Source organism: Podarcis erhardii, assembly GCF_964252035.2.
Source record: "Podarcis erhardii genome assembly, chromosome: 14".
Taxonomy (NCBI): domain Eukaryota; kingdom Metazoa; phylum Chordata; class Lepidosauria; order Squamata; family Lacertidae; genus Podarcis; species Podarcis erhardii.
Genome location: NC_138503.1, coordinates 46,371,025 through 46,391,084, shown reverse-complemented (window position 1 = coordinate 46,391,084; position 20,060 = coordinate 46,371,025). Strand labels below are relative to the sequence as shown.

Here is a 20,060-nt window from a genome sequence, read left to right as displayed (position 1 = left end):
TAAAACAGGGCGAGTCAAGACTCATTTCATATGAGGCTTGGCTGGAACCTCAGTCTCTGTGCTGGTTGCATCTGTGCCTGTGTTTTGACAAGGAATCTCCTCGTCCTCAATGCCCCTTCCTTTTGAGAACCTGAAATGTGAAGCAGCCTGAGCCACACCACTCAGTCTGTCTAGCTTGTCTACATTGAAAGATGCTGCTAGACAAAGGCCTTGCAGGAGGGGGGTCTTAGCCAGCCCTGCTATGGGAGATGCTGTGAAATGGGACCCTGACCCCCTCCTACATTGAACATTTCGAGCTCTGCCATTGAGCTGTAGTAGAGCCCATCCAGTTCTGTTCTCTCATACCTTGCTAGGCTCCAACTTTATCCTTGGGTGAGCATGGTGCTGTGGCAAGAAACTGGGTCTTAATTCTATCTCTGCCATAAACATTCTTCTCTACTTTCCCACCCCCATCCCAGGATATGCAGGTGACCGGAGTGGAAGACGACAGCCGTGCCCTGAATATCATCATTCACAAACCAGCCTCCAGCCCCCATTCCAAGCCCTTCCCCATCCTTCAGGCCACCTTCATCTTTTCGGATCACATCCGTTGCATCATTGCGAAGCAGCGCTTGGCAAAGGGCCGCATCCAGGCTCGGCGTATGAAAATGCAAAGAATAGCAGGTAACTCTCGCTCTCCAGATAAACGTACCGTGTTTCCTTACCGCTCGTAAAGTTTCATTGCTTTACACTGGGGAAAGGGAACCTCAGGACCGGGGCCAAATGCAGCCCATCAGGCCTCTCTTCCTGGTCCTTGGGACTCTCCCTAGGTTACACCTCTCGCCAGCCCTTCTTTGCACCCTCATTGGGTGGGTGTGTGCCTGGCTGGAATACGTCATTAAACTCTGATTATGTTGCTTTGCTCCCTGGACAGAGGGGGATAGAAAGGGTTGGGTGAGTAGAGACCCGTCTCCTTGTAGGAAGGTAAAATTTACATTCATTGTTCCGCCTGCTTTTGCTTCTGGCCTTGCCCACCACTGGCATGTGGACTCCGAAAGGTTGCACAAAAGAGAATGCTTTTTGGGGATGAAAAAGGCCCCTTATCCCTGATTTCCGGCTTAGTAACTGAAAGCAAAGCTGCAGGAGGCAGTGGAAGACAGGAGTGCCTGGCGTGCTCTGGTCCATGGGGTCACGAAGAGTCGGACACAACTAAACGACTAAACAACAACAACTGAAAGCAAAACAAGCATTGTATAGAAAAGGAGAACAATGTTGCATACATGGTAAAAGTCTATACCTGTAAGAGCCATAGTAGTGCTCTGTTCATACCCGCAAGCTTAAGTTATTTATTCACATGCTGTTGCACAACTACGTTCACTTTAGTGGGATTTGCACAAGAGGACTGCCCAGTGAACTTTGAACCTGCCCTTAACAGCCCCCAAATCTGCTGCCCGGCATTCAAAAAATAAAAGTAAAAACAGCAATAAACTTAAAACAAAACATGTACCATCATTCTACATGTCCATTAATTTCAATGGGCCTACTCTGAGTAGGACTAGCACCGTTAACATCATTAGTTTTGTAAACTTCCAAAACGCTCAGCATTGATTCTCCGGTACCAAAAGACACTGCAAAATTGTCATCTTTCTCATATCAAAAGTTGGCTTTTTCCAAAAATTTGTTCCCTCCCCATTATGTACTGTTTTGCTTGTTCTTGGCAATTGTCTTGTAGCAAACGCAAGGGTGATGCGGGAAGCCTGTGTCCCTCCAGATGTATTTTTTGGCTGGCTCCAATTCCCGTCAGCTCAGGCCAGCGTGGCCGGTGCTCAGGGATGAGCAGTGCTGTAGCCCATCTGCACCTGCAGAACACAACATTCCCCATCCCTGACCAGGGTGAATTCTTCCCATCCAGTGTGATAATATCAAAACTCACATTCCGTGGAAAAATTGCAACAATCTGAATTCGGAGAATTGTCACAGCTGCAAGGACCATTTATTTATTTATTTATTTATCTATCATCTATCTATCTATCTATCTATCTATCTATCTATCTATCATCTATCTATCACATCCCAAGGAATAAAACATGTGTGAAACAGTTACATATAGAAAAACAGTTAAAATACTTGCAAACACAAAAGCAGTTAAGCTTGTTTTACAGATAGAAGCTTTAAAAACCGTTTAAAACAACAGCAGTGCGTACGTAAAACACGTTGCAGATCTAGTGCAGAGATACCAACTGGGGAATAAAGATCTCCATTTAGAAAGCTTCTTACATTTTGGTAACCCAGGGATAGGGAGTCTGTAGTCCTCTGGATGTTGTTGGACTACAACTCCCATCATCCCTAGGCACGGTTTTGACAAGCTGAGGTTCCAGGTTCTTCAGCTGATGTTGATTTTGAAATGTGTCTCGTTTAAACCCAGCTCTCCTAGACCTTCCGGTCCAACCTTCAAATGAAGTGATGGGCTTTGGGCATAGCTCAGCTTCTGCATCTCAGCACCTGCCGTTCCGGTTTTACGACCAAGCCCGACGTGGCAGCTGCGACCCTACCGTACAACGCTCCGTGTTTGCGTCTGTCGACAAAGTCCCAGGTAAGCCCTTCCTGGCTGGCACACTTTAAATAAGGTCCTCTGTCATGAGATAATCAGCACCGTAGGAGAGAAAAGCTTATGCCAATGCAGATTAGTGGATTGATTTGCTGCTGCTGCTGCAAATAAATAATAAGGGTTAATATAATTTTAAACTCTAAAGCATTATAGAAATACAATGCGTTCCACATATGGCAGGATAGGCGAGTAATATGTTTCAGGTGGGAAAAGCAGAGGCAGAAAGGGAGAACCTTGCCTGAGACCCTCCAAAGTTTATGCCAAAAGCGAGATTCAAATTCTGCGCATATTCCTTCATAGCTTAAGCCAGCTTCGCCAATCTGGTGTTGCCCATGAACTCCAGCCAGCACAGTTTGAATGCTTTTCTTGATACTTTGAGGAAGTGTATTGCAAGGCAGTAAATAAAAGCTAGCTCTCGTTGCCAAAAGGAAAGCTCATCTTTATTTAGCACCTCTGTGGTAGGATTGCAAGAGATGGAAAAGTGTTTATCTTTAAATCTCAGCCCAAAAATTAAACCAACTCAGCCTTTAGCTGAGTCCTTGACCGGTTAAACCAATTAAAGCTTGCAGCCCTCGCAGAAAAAAGATTAAGTACTGAAGTTCCAGTTACAGATAGGTAGCCGTGTTGGTCTGCCATAGTCAAAACAAAACAAATGTATCTGAACAGTGTATCTGAAGAAGTGTGCATGCACACGAAAGCTCATACCAAGAACTGACTTAGTTGGTCTTTAAGGTGCTACTGGAAGGAATTTGTTTTATTAAGTACTGAAGTTAGCCTAATTCAAATTCAGAACAGTTGAAGTTGTTTCCCCAGATCAGCTACAAGTTGGCTGCGTTCATGTGTGCGTACCGGGCACATAAAATCACAAAAAAGATTGAGAACAGTACATTTGCTTATAGAGCTCACGGCAGCAATTGCGTGAAAACTGTGCCGCTCTTGGCTTTCTGCTGATTAAGTTACGACGGGGTGGAGCAACTTCTACCATCTATTTGTGATTTTATGTTGTAACCACCCTGAGACCTGCAGGTATGGTGTGGTTTACAAATTTGATTAATAATAATAATACATAATTCTTCAAAACCTTCTGGAGGCTGCCCATCAGCAGTGAGTGGGGGCAGGTGCAAAAGCGGGTGGACCAAGGAGTGTGACGCTTAACCGTTTGCACAGTAGCCTACATTCCAGGCGTGCAAGTCGGCCACACACACGCCCTCTCCCCATCCTGCATCCAGGCATATAAGGGGAATTACCAGAACATTTCCCAGCCAGGGAAAAGCATTCAAAGAGAGTAACAAACAGAAAGGTTGTTTTCTGCTGCTCCAGAGAAGCAGACACGGAGCAATGGTTCCAAACTACAAGAAAAAAGATTCCACCTAAACATTAGGAAGAACTTCCTGACAGTAAGAGCTGTTCGACAGTGGAATTTGCTGCCAAGGAGTGTGGTGGAGTCTCCTTCTTTGGAGGTCTTTAAGCAGAGGCTTGACAACCATATGTCAGGAGTGCTCTGATGGTGTTTCCTGCTTGGCGGGGGGTTGGACTCGATGGCCCTTGTGGTCTCTTCCAACTCTATGATTCTATGATTCTAGGTTTGGCAAGGGGTTGCAATGGTGTGGGGAGAATCTGATGGGCCAGATAAAGAAGCCCAGAGACCCACAATTGCCTGCAAGCCTCCGGTTCTCCCACCCCTGGTTTAGGGTAAAACTTTGCCCTAAATCTTTAATCGTGCCTGAGAACTGGCACAGATGAGGATGACATCCTGGATGTGTTAAGACTTGCTGGGTTTCCTTGAAGTAATAAGCTCTTTCTTTCCTCCTGTGTCAATCCACCTTTTGGTTTTGTTCCCTTTACGTGCAGAATTCGTACCTAGTGCTGTGCAGCGAATTTTATTTATGTTCTAATCCCATGCGTTCGTCTTCTGATATCTCAATCCTGTAACCTCTCAAACCACATTTACTCGGGAGTTAGCCCCATTTACTTGCGCCTGGGGGGGGTGGGGAGTATGCCTAGGATAGCACTGTTAGATTTCTGTCCCATTGGCACCTTATAACTCTGTGACTCCCCCTCCCTCCTGTCTTGTTTTTTAATTCCTATTCCTGGCAAGGACTGCCATTTCTGCATTGCTTCATAAACATTGCAAAGTCCTAGATTAAATTTGATTCTAGCCTCATTTTTAGGTTGCCAGTGCTGCGGTGCAGCCTTTATATATTATTTGTTTATTTACCTAGGACACTATCCCTTTCCCACACAGGGCTGCTTTTATCACCAACTGTCCTGTTGAAAGGATCCTGGTGACGTTTTATAACATTGATTTTGTTTATTTTACTTTTTTAAAGTAGCTTAACACTATTTGTAAACTGCCTTGAAAGGGTTTGTATATTAAAATGCAGGATATAAATATTCTTTTCCCCAATATAAATATTTTTTATAATAAAACAGATAGAATTTTGGTGTTTGGGTCATTGAACCTCCTGGCTGGGATGTGTCATTGTTGTGTGTGTGTGTGAATGTGTTTAGGTTAATTGAGGTGCAGACACGTGTTAGTAGATGTGGATATTGAGCGACTATACTGAGTGAACGAAATTCTGTGCTTTGGAGTTTGATATATTTTATTATTTATGGAGGTTGATCGTTTCCCATACTGTATTCAATGTTTAATATATTACATCGTCTCTTTTACTTTGTAAGCTGCTTAATTATCTTTTCTGATGAAAAGGGGTGCATAAATACTTTAAATAATAATAATAAGATGAAGAAGAAGAAGAAGAAGTGTTATTTTTATATTGTGTACGAGTATGTGGGGTCGCTTGGCATAGATCCTGGATTTGCATCATTCTGTGACAGTTCCTGTGTTTCCAATCTGTATTGCATCCTGGGCAGAGTAAAAGTTTGTACAGGCTGTTAGGTAGGCATGGCATCGAGAAAGCGGACCAAGAGAAGTTTTATCCTTCTCTCTTGATGTTAAGAGCCCAAGACCATCAAATGAAGCTGGTGGGAGATTCAGGACAGACTAAAGGATGGAGTGCACACCTGAACTGTGGAATTCACTGCCACAAGATGTAGGGAATTAGGTAAAATAATGGAGCATGCGGCTATTGATGGCTACCAGTCCTGACTGCTGGCATAGGAGGCTGTATGCCTCTGTCGCTGGGTACTGCAAGCAGAAGAGGGGTATTTTCTGACGTCCTGCTTGTGGGATTTCCAGAGGCTACTGGTTGGCCACTATGGGAGCAGCTCTGGACTAAATAGGCCTTTGGTCTGACCCAGCGGGGCTCTTCCTCTTTAAGTTCCGACTTGTTTTGCAGAAGCGGTCTCAATGTCAGCATTGCTTCCAGTGAAGCCCTGCCTTGAGTTATGGTGGCACCTGGAGGAGTGATTTATACATGGTCACCTCGGGAGAAGGCCTGGTCCCTTTCTGTTCTGGTCTAGAAACATTTATTCAAGGATATGGGACTGAGAAGAGGGAGCCCACGCCCCTTTTCCCAGTGATCGGTTTTACTCCTCAGGCCAAACCTGCAGGAGAGTAAGCCGGCAACTTGCACGCATTAAACTTGTGCATGTTCAGCTTTATCTGTGTGGCATAAAATAAAAACTAAAAAGGGGGGGGGAGGGAAAATGACTTTAGCAATCCCACCTGCCACTGAACCCAACGTGTTTTGAATATACATGATTTTGGTTTTAGGCGCAATCCCAGGAATGTAACCCCCACCTAAGTTGCTGGCCTACTGTGTCATACATCCCACAAGTTGATCCTGCAGCAAACATCTGAATCACAGACTTGACCTATGTTCAGGTGCAGCTGCTGTTTCAGGACCTGCCTTGAGGCGAGAGACGTGCTGGTGTCAGGATGCGCTCTGTCCCGCCAGATCCAATGTGTAGCGAGCTGTGTGCGCTGTTAGCTTCCACTGCTTTCTTTCAGCAGAAGTGACTCCAGCTCTTTTTAGGAGGAGGAATGTTGCATTAGCCAAAAATAAAAGTCAATATTGTTGTTAACTTTTGTTCCTGCATTTGTATTCCACCCTGTCTCCAGTAAGCTCAAGGTGATATACATGGCTCTTCCTCCTCCATATTTTTTATCCTCCCAACAACCATGTGAGCTGAGATTTGGTGATTATTTGGTGGTCTTCACAAATTGTAGAGATCGGAGACCTGGTCTCCCGGATCCACCTTCTGCTTCAGATTTGCAGTGTAACTGGAACAGGAAGTGTCATTGTCCAGCCACAGTGTGGTCTGTCAGTTCCCCACCTGCAGCAGGTCTGCTAACCCTTCACCAAGGTCAGAGATGACCCCCCCCCTTCCTGCAGCGTGCATCTCACCAGTGCTGCAACTGGTAACTTGGCACCTGCATTTTTGAGGCTCAGCTTTCCCCATGACTTTTATTTCCTCTGTGATTTCGAAACCCATCTTTCCTGATCCTTTCTCTATAGAGTTTTTTTTTTTTTTGAAGAGGAGAGTTGCGGCATGGTGTCCACTTGGCACTGCAGGAGGGGCAGTTCTGATATAGGCTTAGTTGTACTGCTGCTTTCTGAACCAAGGCATGTACTTCTCAGCCCTGGGTGAAAGGGACTGACAGCTTTAAACGTAATGTCTACGCTGCTGGCAAGTGCTCTTTGAGAGATAAATTAACGTACCTAGCTGGTTAAGCTGTCAACTGAAGCCATGAGTGATGTGACACAGTGGAACCATGGAAAAAAGAGCAGAGTGTGATAACTGGATGCAAAAAAAATTGACTTCTTAAGAAGCCGGGGGGCGGGGTGGGGACAGCAGCTCTTAAGGCTTCACAGATATGCTTGAAAATGTGTGGGCAGTGTTTGCTGAAAGAAGCCAGAGAAGCAGCTGAATCATGATTTTGGTGAACTAAGTCGTAGCAGGTGGGGTGGGTGTCTTCAGTCTTTTTGCCTTTGCCCTGAGACTAGCAAAACCAGGTGAAATGTATGCAAACTGAAAGCTGTGCAACTTTGCAGAGCTGATACAGGCAGCAAATCTCAGTTTTTTGTCCTGGCCCTGAACTTCAACTTTAATTTGCACATCACTTGTGCACAGCCCTGACAGCAATCAACAGCCCTGTCCAGACCCTAACCTGCCTGACCCAACAAAACATGATTTAGGGCTGGAAACAGGCAAGGTACAGTCCTCCTGCACCTCTTTCCTCCTCTTCCTCCTGCTGCAGCTGAGCACTTTTCTCATTTGTTAAACTAAAGTTTTCCGCATTATATCCAAAGTGATAAACCATGGTTTAAGCCAGTGGTGGGTAACCTCCAATTTGCAGTCCTGCCTATTGGTTTATTGGTTTATTTATAAGCATTGATAAACGTCTTAATACTTCAAAAATCTCTAAGTGGTCCTAAGTGGAAGAGGTCCTAATTTGGCCCACGAGGACATTTTCCGCAAACCACTTGCCACCTGCCAACGTGTAAGAAGCAATGAGCTGGGGCTTGGTTTGATTGCCGAAGTGTTTTGCTCTGCACTTGCTCAAAGGTTTCCTCTATTAGCCTTTCAAAAGAGTGAGAGCTAAGCGTTGGCTTAAGGAAAATCCTGTGTATAAGACTCTCCATGCCACATGGCGCATGCTTTTGCCCCATATGGGAAGGTGTGGTTTAGGAAGTCGTGCCATGTTCTGAGCAGATTGATTACATGAGAGTCAATCTCTTTTGCAAGCAGGGGCACGAAGGAAGAAACTTCCCAAAAGCGACCACGCCCATCACCAACACCACATCCAGCTTCCTTTCTGGAGGAAGAGATAGTCGAGACAACCCGCTGTTGATATTGTTGGAGGAATTCTGCAGAGTGGGAAGAATAAATAATCGTTCTTAAAAAAAAAAAAAAAAAAAGCCTGAGCGGAAAATTTGATATGTACCAGAGACTTGGAAGAGTGAAAAGCACAGATTGCTTTTATTAAAGGAATTGGGCAGTGGATAAAATTGGTGGGGGGGAAGAGGTTGGGTAGAGGCAGAGATTAGAAAATGCAGATATTGGGTTATAAATTGGAGGCTGGGGACAGGGACCAGTTGCAGAAAACATAAGACAGAGTTGGGATGTCTGCAACTGTCTACAAAACGATGGCACATTCTGCCTGCCCTAGCATGTGTTCTGCCGCTGAGCCGTGGGTCCTAAGCATGGCATGGGGCCATTTGGCCCACACATTGTTGCCCCTCTGAGCCCCTCTTTAACCCTGCTGTTAACGATGCGGTGATTTTAAATTGTTCCGCTATCCTGCCCTGAGAAGTACAGTCATAGCGACTTGAAGATTGGCGGGGTGGGGTGGGGGGAAATTATGTAACTAAATCTGCTACTTCGCAAGAATTTACCCAGCTGCCTGCCCAGCTGGGATACTTAAAATATCCTCATTCTCATTAATTGTGATGGTGTTGCTTTTAAAGGAAAACAATTTGAACAGGGCTGTGGCTGGGCCTGTTTTTTTAAATTGCGAACAGGAACCCTGTTGTGTTCGCAGCAGTGTTGCACAAGACTTCCACAGAAGTTATAAAAGCACCATAATTCATCTGGCAGGTTCTTGTCAAAGTACCTTTGCACTGCCCAATCTCTACATGATATCCAAATAAGCTCTTCCGAAGAAAAGCCGGACACAGACAGAATGTTCTTTGTGTCTTTTGTGTAAGATAATAACAATTCCTGTTTCTCAGTTAGCATTGCATTTCACTAGGTTTCATAACGCTTGGCTTTATGGTGTTAGGTTGCGGCGTGCTAATCACCTTTGAAGTTAACTGAAATAGCTGCCTAAGTGGTCCGTGCGTTAACAGAGGTTTATTTTTCCTAGTACCCTGGAACCCGTCTGGGCTCAATCATAAACGAACAGCGCATTAACGTGGTATTTAGCAAAGCACTTATTGATCTGCCTGGGTAAAACGCAGAGGTTAATAGACAGACAGGTCACCTGGCTCCAGTTTTCTTTCTGCCTTTCTTGTGCAAGGCCACCATTAAAGAGCAGAAGATGGGCTGAGGCTGTCTTGAGTTGCTTGCTTTGGAACATACCTTACCCTGACACCATCATCTCACTTGGCTGTGGCCGTGGCTTACTGATCTCCCACATGTCTTTGTTGCTGTTTTTGTAACTGGGCAGCGGCACCAACTCAAAATTCCACTGAATTGTACAGGGAACGTTTTCTTTGGCTGCCTGGCAAAATGGAAGTTTTTTCAGTGTCAGAGAAAGGCACATTTAGGCCAAAGCAGAGCAACGGGGGTAAGCGTGAAGTTGGATTACCGTCATCATTCAGACAAATGGAAATGCCAGTCCTCTGTGGTGCAGGGAAAGGAGCGTTTAAGGGAAATTCCATATTTTTCTGTGTATAAGACGATGCTTTTTTCTAAAAAAAAAAAAAAAAAAAATAGGCAAAATTGGGTGTTGTCTTATACACACACAGTGAATGCAGAGGGGGGGGACATGCGATTAATGGCAGCACCAAGCAGGAAATTGGCAGCAGCGATTGGGCTGCGGCGATTGGGCAGGCGATTGGCGGCTGTGGCAAGTGGGTGTGTGGGCTGTTGGTGGCAGCGAGCAGGCAGGCAATTGGCGGCTGCAGCAAGGTGTGCGATCGGCAGTGGCTGTGGCAAGCAATCGGCAGTGGTGGGAAGGCGGATGAGCGATTGGTGGAAGTGATCTCCCCCACCCCCAAAAAGCTAAACAACTTAATTTCTTAATTTGGGGTTTAAAAAAATAGGGGGCGTCTTATACATGGAAAAATACAGTATGTTCTGCTGCTTCCAGCCTGTTGCTGTTTTGCGGGTAGGATTCAGTCACTACCAGCAAATTCCAGCTGCACAGTTAAAGTGGATCTGGCAGGCTTGTGCAAGAAACCTGCTTCCAAAAAAAACACCAGTGAAGTAAAGCCCGGGAAAACACAGAGAAAATGGACTGGAAAATGCGAGGTAGGAATTGCTTGATGTGATGTCATATAACCACCCCCTTAAATCCATAACGAACCATCGGTCAACAGTTGCCGTCATATATCTCGGAATCATTGTGCAAACAAATCAGGATCAATGCTTAATACTGAGGTTGTTGGGAAGCGACTTGTCTGCTGATGTGCATGAACGGAAGCGCTGAGTGGACAGGCTCCCAGTTTCTGGGGCAGATCTTAGGGCAGTGCACTGCCAAAGCCAAGGGGCTCTGTGTCAGTGGTTCAGGATCTGTCCTTGGAGAGCCTGCCTCTGTAGGCTCTCAGCTGATAAGAAGAATTGTCCTGGAGGAAACAAAAGATGCCTTAACTCCTTATAGGAGGACCATGGTGCTGATCTCCCTGCTGAGAAGGATTCTGAACCTTGTTTTATATTAGCCAAAAGCCACCGAGCAGCGGTTTCAGTTCAAGGCTGCAAACTGGCACACTCCCTTTTTTAAAATTGATCTCTGCTGATGGGCCCCTCCTCAGATAGGAAGCAACAACTGTGCTTACTCACAAGCTGTCTCTGGTCCTGCAGATCCCCCCCCCCCCAATTGCTCTGGTGCTACAGAGACCTCCTCTTGGGACCTTTGCCCTACACCTCATGGATCCACCACCAGCTAGGCTGCTGGGTGATGTTGTGCATATTTCATCCACACAGCATCAGACTGTGGCGCTGTGGTCTAAACCACTGAGCCTCTTGGGCTTGCTGATCAAAAGGTCAGCGGTTCAAATCTGTGTGATGGGGTGAGCTCCTGTGGCTCTGTCCCAGCTCCTGCCAACCTAGCAGTTTGAAAGCACACCATTGCAAGTAGATAAACAAGTACCGCTGTGGCGGGAAGGTAAACAGTGTTTTTGTGTGCTCTGGTTTCCATCACTGTGTTCCGTTGCGCCAGAAGCGGTTTAGTCATACTGGCCACATGGCCCGGAAAGCTGTCTGTGGACAAACGCTGGCTACCTCTGCCTGAAGCAAGATGAGTACCACACCCCATAGTCACCTTGGACTGGACTTAACTGTCCAGGGGTCCTTTATCAGACTGTTCCCTAGGAGCCAGCTCTTATTTGGGAGATTCCGCTGCACCAGTCTGGAAGCTGCAGCGGCGTTGGGAGAACCCTATTCCGAGCCTTCTGCGTCTTCCTGGTGAGCCACAATGAAGGTGGCAAAGATTAACTATTCAAAGACTACTAGGAGATGTTCTACAAGACAGGTCTGTTCCTGGAAGCAGTAAAAATAATCTGTAACAGGAGAGAAAATCTGTAAAAACACCCAACCCCACCACATACACAACCCAACTTAGAACCTTCCACATTGCTGCATTCTTGGATGTTAAAAGTTGGTGCTGTCAAGATGATTGAATGCAGAGGAACAAGCTGGCATTTAGCGCAAGAGACCAGGAGATGCCCTCCTTGGGCTCCCCTCCCATTCTTGTCAGTGAATGAACTCTTCTGAGAGTCAGCACCGCAGTGCATTTTTATGTGAGATTTAATAGGCAATTAGAGTAAAGTGATAAGGTCTAATTGCCTGCCGTTAAATTTCTTGTTTTGAGAGCCGAGGGGGTGGGAGGGGGGCATCACTTAAGCAGGAATTCTAGGGCCTATTCCAACAGCACCTTGTGTCCCTGGGATGTGACTTCCAGAACTATTCTTGCAGAAGTTATTGCCTACAATGCAGCAGGGGAAGGGCACACGCACAAGCGCCACCTTTGCTGAAGGTATCCTTGCCGACTTAAGAGAATGCACAAACCTTCCCTTCTTTCCTCTATCCCGTCTGCCACTGGAGAACTCCCAGCCCAGGGAGGGAGGGGGGCAGCCTGAAACCCCTCTTCCAAATTTCAAACAATCTTTGGCCATGGAGCTGAGCATCCTGTTCTCACAGTGGCCAAACGGATGCTTGTGGAAAACCCATGAGCAGGACCTGAGAAAAACAGCATTCCCCCCCCCCCCTTGTGATTCCCAGGAAGTGGTATTCAGATGCATACTTTCTGCAGCAGTGGAGGTAACTAAAAGATGGTAGTGACGGGAGAACAGGGGTTGGAAATTATTATTATCAGTACCATGACTATTATTAAAAGGAAAAGGGACCCATGACCATTAGGTCCAGTCGTGACTGACTCTGGGGTTGTGGCGCTCATCTCGCTTTATTGGCCAAGGGAGCTGGCGTACAGCTTCCGGGTCATGTGGCCAGCATGACTAAGCCGCTTCTGGTGAACCAGAGCGGCGCACGGAAATGCCGTTTACCTTCCCGCTGGAGTGGTACCTATTTATCTACTTGCACTTTGACATGCTTTCGAACTGCTAGGTTGGCAGGAGCAGGGACCGAGCAACGGGAGCTCACCCCGTTGCGGTGATTCAAACCACCAACCTTCTGATCGGCAAGTCCTGGGCTCTGTGGTTTAACCCACAGCGCCACCCGCGTCCCTATGACTATTATTACTATTATTTTATTTTAAATTTCATACATGCCCTAGACCACGATTAAAAAAACCCACAGCAATAAAACCAATTAATAAAACAAATGCCAATCAAAGGGAACAGAGTGGGGCCTAAAAATATACAGGCAACTCCCTGCTTGCACAGGAGTTGCATTCTGGGTCCTTGTGTACTTGTGTGGAATTGGAAACCCAGTGATGAAGTCTGCAAATGCCTTGCTCCACCCCTTCCCGCCCCCATCCCGGCCTGTTAGTGATGTTTCAGTGATGCCTTTATGACGTTTCTGCGCACATACCTGTTGCGCCTAAAACGGGAGTTGCCTGCATGTCTCGAGCATCAAAGGCCCGAGTAAAGAAGGGCCTATTTAGCATACCATGGAAGCCATAAAATGAAAGTGCCAAATGTACCCATTTGGGAAGGGAATCTCTCAGCTTAAGGGCCCCTGCAGAGAATGCCATCTCCAGGGCTGGCAGCACCTCTTGAACTTCTGGGGGTTGTGCAGAACTACCAAGAAGGCCCTCTCTGCCAATCTGAACGCCTAGGAGGGTCTGGAAGGCATCGGGCAGAGAGACAGAGAACATAGAATGGTGGTGGCTGGCATAGCCCAAGAGAAAGACATGGCAGAGCCTTTGTCCCCTGTCCTAGCCCCAGCCAACCACTGAGGACTTGTGCCTGCTTGCTGCTTGCGATGCTCCCTAGTAGCCATGGATGGGGAGGCAGGAGGGCTTTGCAGACCGGGGAGGCTGAGGTTTGTTCTGGCTGCTCAATATTTTTCTGTTGGGGTTTGTTGGTAGAGATTATCCCCACCCACTGCCTCCCTGATAGGCGCAGTGGATGTTCCCAAGAGGAACGCGTCACTTCAGAAATATAGGCACTGGTAGATGTATGAATGAAAACCTCTTTGGCAGCCTTCCATCCCTTGTTCAGAAATGATTGTGGATACCTTAATAGAGCCAAGTCACAGGATTGTTGGGAAGCTTCTTTCAGCTTAAAAGCCTCGCAGTGCCTTTTAAAAGAGCCCTATGAACGAGAATCTTTTTTAAAAAAATGAATAAATCTGGATGTCATTGATGACTGCCTTCCTCTGGGCTTGGGCAACCAGGATTGAAAAAAAAAAAAAGGTTTATGAATGAGATAGCAGCAAGTGGCAGCTTCAAAGAGGACAGCAGCCCTCTCTCCCTGCTGAATTTTGGTGATTCCAGTCCCGCTTGTTACCAACCTCGCCTTGTAAAATACACATGGGGCTCTTCGGATCCTAAATGCTGCCTGGGGGGAAACTGCCAACTATTTACAGTCCTGCTTGAAAGAACTAATGCAGACCAATCCGGTCAGTGATTAATTCCTCCCGTCAAACTAGCAGTGTTGACTAATCAAGTACAAAACTAATGCATTTTCGGGAAGGCGCCTAGCTCAGTGGTGGAGCACATGCCTTCCAGGGGAAAGGTCCCAGGTACAACCTCTGGCATCTCCAGGTAGGACAGGCAGAGACTTGCTGCCTGAAACCCTGGAGAGCTGCTGCCAGTCAGTGCAGACAGTGCTGAGTTAGGTGAACCAATGGTCTGGTTCAGTATAAGGCAGCTTCCTATGTCCCTAAGATGGAGTGAAAGCTTCCTATTTTTCTAAGTGTGTGTATATATGTGTGTGTGTATTACCTGTTGGTTCTGGATGCATCTTATACCTCTACTTTCCTTATTTTTCTCATTCCTTGTTTATTTCCTCCAAGAGCTCTTTGATGCTATTTTTTGGAGGGGGTCCCTCCCTCCATTGTTCAGCACACATCCAATTCCAAGCTACTTTTGCAATCCCATGCTCACTTGCTCAAACCAATCCCTCCTCCTGCCACTGAGAGATTTACCTTCTTGCAAAATGGTTGCTTACCATTCCAAGAAGGGGTAGTTTGGAAGACGAATTGCTTTTGCCTTTGGACGGCCTTTGCCCTCTAAACCAGGGGTAGCCAGCAGGGTTGCTGTAGATCTTGTCATCCCTGACTACTGGCCGTGTTCGAAGGGGCTGGTGGGAGTTGGAGGCTGAAAACATTGGGAGGGTACCGCCGTGGCCACCCCTGCTTTAAATCACGTGCAGCACAAGGCAGGGCCCTTCGTCTTTGCATGGTTAATGGTGAGAAAGGAGCTTCAAAAGTTTTGCAACGTGTGCTTTCATGTTTTGTTAATCCAGGTGTTGTCATTCCGTTCATCAGTGTCTGGTGCTAATAGTACCAAAGCTGTTTCCTCCTTGCCGTATATTGTTTGAAAACGTTGAAAATGCACAAGTGCTTTGTTCTGAGGTTTGAACTTCCTGCTCTCGAGGCTTAGTTTGCTTCCAGTTCTTGGTTGAAACTAAGCCTCCTGTTACTGGTACCCTGTTGTCTAAAGATTCCCATTTGCCTTCCTGTAAGTTGTTAGATAAATTTGCAGCTTGTACCTTTGCCAGGAATCACTGCTTGGATTGTGGCGTGACCTCAGAACTGCGCCTCATGAGAGAGAGAAGATCATACAAATGTTCACAATCATTGCGCATCTATTCATGGGAAAAATGCTGCCTGTGTTTTAATGCTCAGAATGCAAGGTGTTTGAGGATAGACCTCGGGTGCTTGAGGGGAACGGATTGTTTCCATCCTATTGAGTCACAAAGACACCCACATTGATCTGATTCATTATTATTTGGATTGATATTCTTCCCTATCCTGAGAGCTTAACGTACTTGTGAGCCTGTGGCTCTTCCAAAATAAGACCAGGCAAGTGAATTGCACATTTTCAAACAAAGCAGTTGCTCTTGAAGGCATGGGTTTTGTTTTTTTTAATAAATATTTATTAAGGTTTTTCACAACAAATCAAAATCACAAACAACACACAAAATACAACAGTCAAAAACAGCACAACAAAAACAACAAATACAAAAAGCAAAAATTATTACTTGCATTACTATCTTTATAACCCTCTTTCCTGACTTCCTCACATCTCCCTTTTCTGTGTTCCCCTTTACACAATCAATTTTAGCAATTTCCTACCCTCTTTCCAGTCATATTCGATATTATATATTTCAGGCTATTATGCATTTAATTTCCTTTTCTTTTAAAACCATTTTATCACGTGTTCTTTATAGCTTAATCCTTTGTATCATTTGTTTAGTCGCAACATAATAATACTCTGGTCTTACCCCTTCTTTTCCACATCATTTTTACATATTTCTTTTTACCAAATCCCTAATGCCATATTATTTTTATATCCAACATCATTTTAACATTCAAACATTTTACAATGTTTTTGGAGGTAGTCTTTAAACTTCTTCCAGTCCTCTTCCACCGATTCTTCTCCCCGGTCTCGGATTCTGCCAGTCATTTCTGCCAATTCCATGTAGCCAATCACTTGCGTCTGCCATTCTTCCAAGGTGGGCAAATCTTGTGTCTTCCAATACTTTGCAATAAGTATTCTTGATGCAGTTGTTGCATACATAAAGAATGTTCTTTGAAGGCATGGGTTTTTAAGGTAGAAAATAAATGTTTTTTTCTTCTTATGGGTCACTGACTGGTATGCTTTGGAGACGGCTGGTTGGGGATGGACGTGTGAGTTGTGCTTTCCTTGCTCATTCCCAGTTTTATGTGGCTTATTCTGATGAGAAACTGGCTGATCTTGGACGATCCAATCAACATTTACGTTGCCCTTTTCCATACGTTTTCAAAGCACATCCCATACATCAGATAACAGCCCTGAAAGGTAGGTCACTAATAGCACCCCAAAGTTAATGATGTGGTTATGATGCTGAAAGTCGTGTACCCTTAGGCAACCTAGTGAGTTATGTGGCTGTTTTCGAGTTTCTTACCCACCTTTCACCATAAGAACCCCAGATGGATTGCAGCAATATTAAAATGCAATATTAAAATTGGTGCAAACAATTTACAAGCATGGGGAGAGAGGAAGCCAATAAGGCAGATGCAGAAGATTCATTTGCATAAATCAGAGTCCAGTCTTGCGGGTCTGGGAAAAAGCAGAGTATATGGAAGAAGTCTGAAGCAACAGGTGGCTGTTTCGAGTATGGCTGAGGAAGGGCATCCTATTATTATTATTATTATTATTATTATTATTATTATTATTATTAATCAACAACAATTCAGCAGAGCGGGGCAACAGCAGAAATGCCTGTATTCAGGTCACTAAATCTTAGAGCTAGACCCACAGAAGATCTCTTGGCACAGTTGGCATCACCATTTTGCCCAAACTGAATTGAGGTGGCACGGGGTGTTCATGGCTTCCAAAGTTGGCAGCCCTGACTATATTATTATTATCAGTGCTTTTTTTTCGGGGGGGGGGACGTTTAGGGGGTACTCTCATTTTCCTACTCATATTGAAATTCTGCCCCTCAATGAGGCCAAACTTAGATTCACAAAATGTTTAGGGGTATGCGTCCCCCTGCGTCCCCCAGAAAAAAGCACTGATGATGATGATGATGATGATTCCCAAGTTTAAAGAGCCCAGTCACTGTGGGGAGGGCAGCCTTAATTATCTGACTGCACTTCCCCAAGAGCCCAGCATCTTCCCATTTGCAGAGAAGGTTGCATTAGTGGAGATAGATATATAAGAGTTGCGACTTGAGCGTAGATGTTTGCTGAACCTTTTCAAAGTTCAGGCGTACCAGGCCTCCTGGAACTCTCTGCCCAAATTACCGTAACAGTCTAGCTCTGGGGACCGAGGGGTTTGGTTTTGGATACTCTTCGATTTATCTGCCTGCTCTGGGTGTGGTGTGTCCTGAGCTAGCATCCTCTCTAGTAATGTCGAAAAGACAACTTGGCAATCAGCAGGAATGCAGAGGCTCCCAAGGGCTCCCCCCTTATGATTTTTAAGAAAAAGGAAAGCAGAAAGGCAAGAAGCCATTTTGCTCTCTTCCCTTCTTTTCCAAGCTCAAGCCAGCATTGCTTTTGCAAATTCTGTTCTGGAAAATGTGTTAACATTCCTGGGCCGCTGACCAGCAGCACCCCTGCTTCCCTCTTGGGTGCTCAAAAGCATGAGGCCTTCAACTTAGTAGGTGGCATGTGTGCATAGCTGTCAACTTACAGATTTGAAAATAAGGGACCAGCAGCCTCAAAAATAAGGGATCAGCAGCCAAAATAAGGGATTTTAGTCAACCAGCAGCCAAATGAAGCCTCAAGTGGTGGTTCCCATAGCGTAGCAACCCGGCAAAGGGGATGCAGCAAGGAAAACCACTGTCACCTCTCCGCTGGGAAGCACTGAGCAAAGGCGAGTTCTCAGGCAATGCAGCCGATTTGATTGGCACAAGGCATGCAAGCTCCACCCCCCAGTCATTCTTAGACTCCTTATTGGGTGAGCAACGCAGCCAAGCAACACAGTTGGAGCCTCCCTCCTCCCTGGCCGGCAGGGAGAGAGGGAGAGGAGCTGCTTCCTTGGAAACCTGGGAAATTTAAGGGACATCATCAATAAGGGACAGCAGTGGGACATGGTGCTGGGATAAGGGACTGTCCCGCCAAATAAGGGACACTTGGCAGCTATGCATGTGTGTGTTTTGTAAGGAAGGCGATATCTGTATGGGAATTCTGTGCTAAGGAAAGCTAAAATTTGTAACTATATTAACCCAGTGCAAATTTAAAATGACACAGTTCTCTCTCCACTCACCCACCCACTTGGTTACTGTTTTGCATGATTTTATTTCCATTTTAATAGCCAAGGGAGAGAGCAAGTAGGTGTGCAATAGGCAGTAGTTCTACCCCTGACCACTGGAATCCGTGCTCTGCCTCTCTGTTTGGCTTCTAAGATTTCAGCAAGCGCTACCCACCAGAAAGTGTTTTACATGTCTTCTCAGCCATGAGGGTGGGAAGCTTGCTTGTATTCATTTTTTTCACAAAATTCTCAGGAAGCTGAATTTCTTGCCTTCTGCACTCCTATGGGATTGTGGCCTGTGCACAGGCCCCCTGCTCACAGTGGAGGTGCAAAGCATGAAAAGTGGAGGCTGAAACGTATTGTTTTATGAACCACCACAAACTTTCCACTAGGCTTCATAAGAGCAGCTGACTGCACAGCCGCTCCCCTAGGGCGAGTAAGAATTTTCTCCAGAAAATGACTAGACATGGAAGCAGACGCAGATTTAGGAAGGGAGTGTGGTTGTTATATCCTTGACATGGCACAAGTCACTGGCTGAGTTACTTATTTTATTCATTAGATTTCTTACCTGGCTTTAGCCATAAGGTCCCAGGACGGGTTGCAGTATAATCATAGATATTTTTAAAAAGTAGAACAGGTACCAATGATAAAGAATAAGCAAAACGGTTCCACAGAACAGAAATAAGGTGGGTGCTAAAAATACACACCTCCCTAGGTAGCTCAGTTGGTTAGAGCGTGGTGCAGATAACGCCAAGGCTGCAGTTTCGATCCCTGTACGAGACAGCTGCATATTCCTGCATCACTGTGAGTTGGACTAGGTGATGATCCTCAGGGTCCCTTCCAACTCTACAATTCTACAATTCCAAGTATCAGGAGCCAGGGTGAAGAGGTGTGTCACTGTGAGCACCTTGAACTGGGTCCAGAAACAAACTGGCAACCAGTTAAGTGTGGGCAGGAGAGCTTGGGGCAGTTTGTGGGCGAGTAACTTGAGTAGACTTATCATTTAGCAAACCTGCTTTGTTCTCCCTTAGTCAAGCTCTGCTTCTGTGTCCAAAATAGAGTCTCAATAGCCTCAAGCGAGGGAGAAGCAGAACAGCCTCTTCCTGTGACTCTGGCAGTATAGCATTTTTAGGCTTACCTCTGAGCATATTTGGCGTTCTTCAGTTGTCCAATGATGATGATGATGATTTAATCTACCCTTCTCGCCAGCCTGCTCCGCCTGATCTCGTGGCCTCTTGAAGCAACATGGTGATTTCCCCCATATCGACCCATATCTATCTTTCTGTCAGCCACCGTGAACTAATGTACACTGATGCTTTTTGTGCTCCCAAGGTCTTCCTAAACTACATGTTTGTTTGACTGCTTCAGAGAAACTGTGGTTTTTAAAAGGATGGTATTTTCTGGCAGGCCCAGGGCTGTTTCCTGTTGCCAATATTTTTAAATAAAATAATAATAATAGATTTTGCATCTCTCTTCAAGTAAAGATGGAAAAGTTTCCATTGACCCATCATTTCTGAAATACCCCCTTCTTCAGTCACAACT

The 20,060-nt window shown here is 45.6% G+C and overlaps 1 protein-coding gene across 6 annotated transcripts in view; it reads left to right on the top strand.

The window, feature by feature from the left end:
- CLEC16A (C-type lectin domain containing 16A) overlaps positions 1 to 20,060 on the top strand; it is a 101,248-nt gene that overhangs the window by 55,476 nt on the left and 25,712 nt on the right. For 4 of the 6 annotated variants that reach the window (XR_014151043.1, XR_014151044.1, XM_081839598.1 and 1 more), the window contains exons 20-21: positions 459 to 663; positions 2,405 to 2,572. Coding sequence is in view for 4 of the 6 variants with exons in the window: in XM_081839598.1 (XP_081695724.1) it covers positions 459 to 663; positions 2,405 to 2,572 (373 nt within the window). In the remaining 2 variants the exon portion in view is untranslated. Of the gene's footprint in view, positions 1 to 458; positions 664 to 2,404; positions 2,573 to 8,239; positions 8,373 to 20,060 lie in introns of those variants that run through there. The other 2 variants (XM_081839601.1, XM_081839600.1) reach the window with 2 other exon arrangements.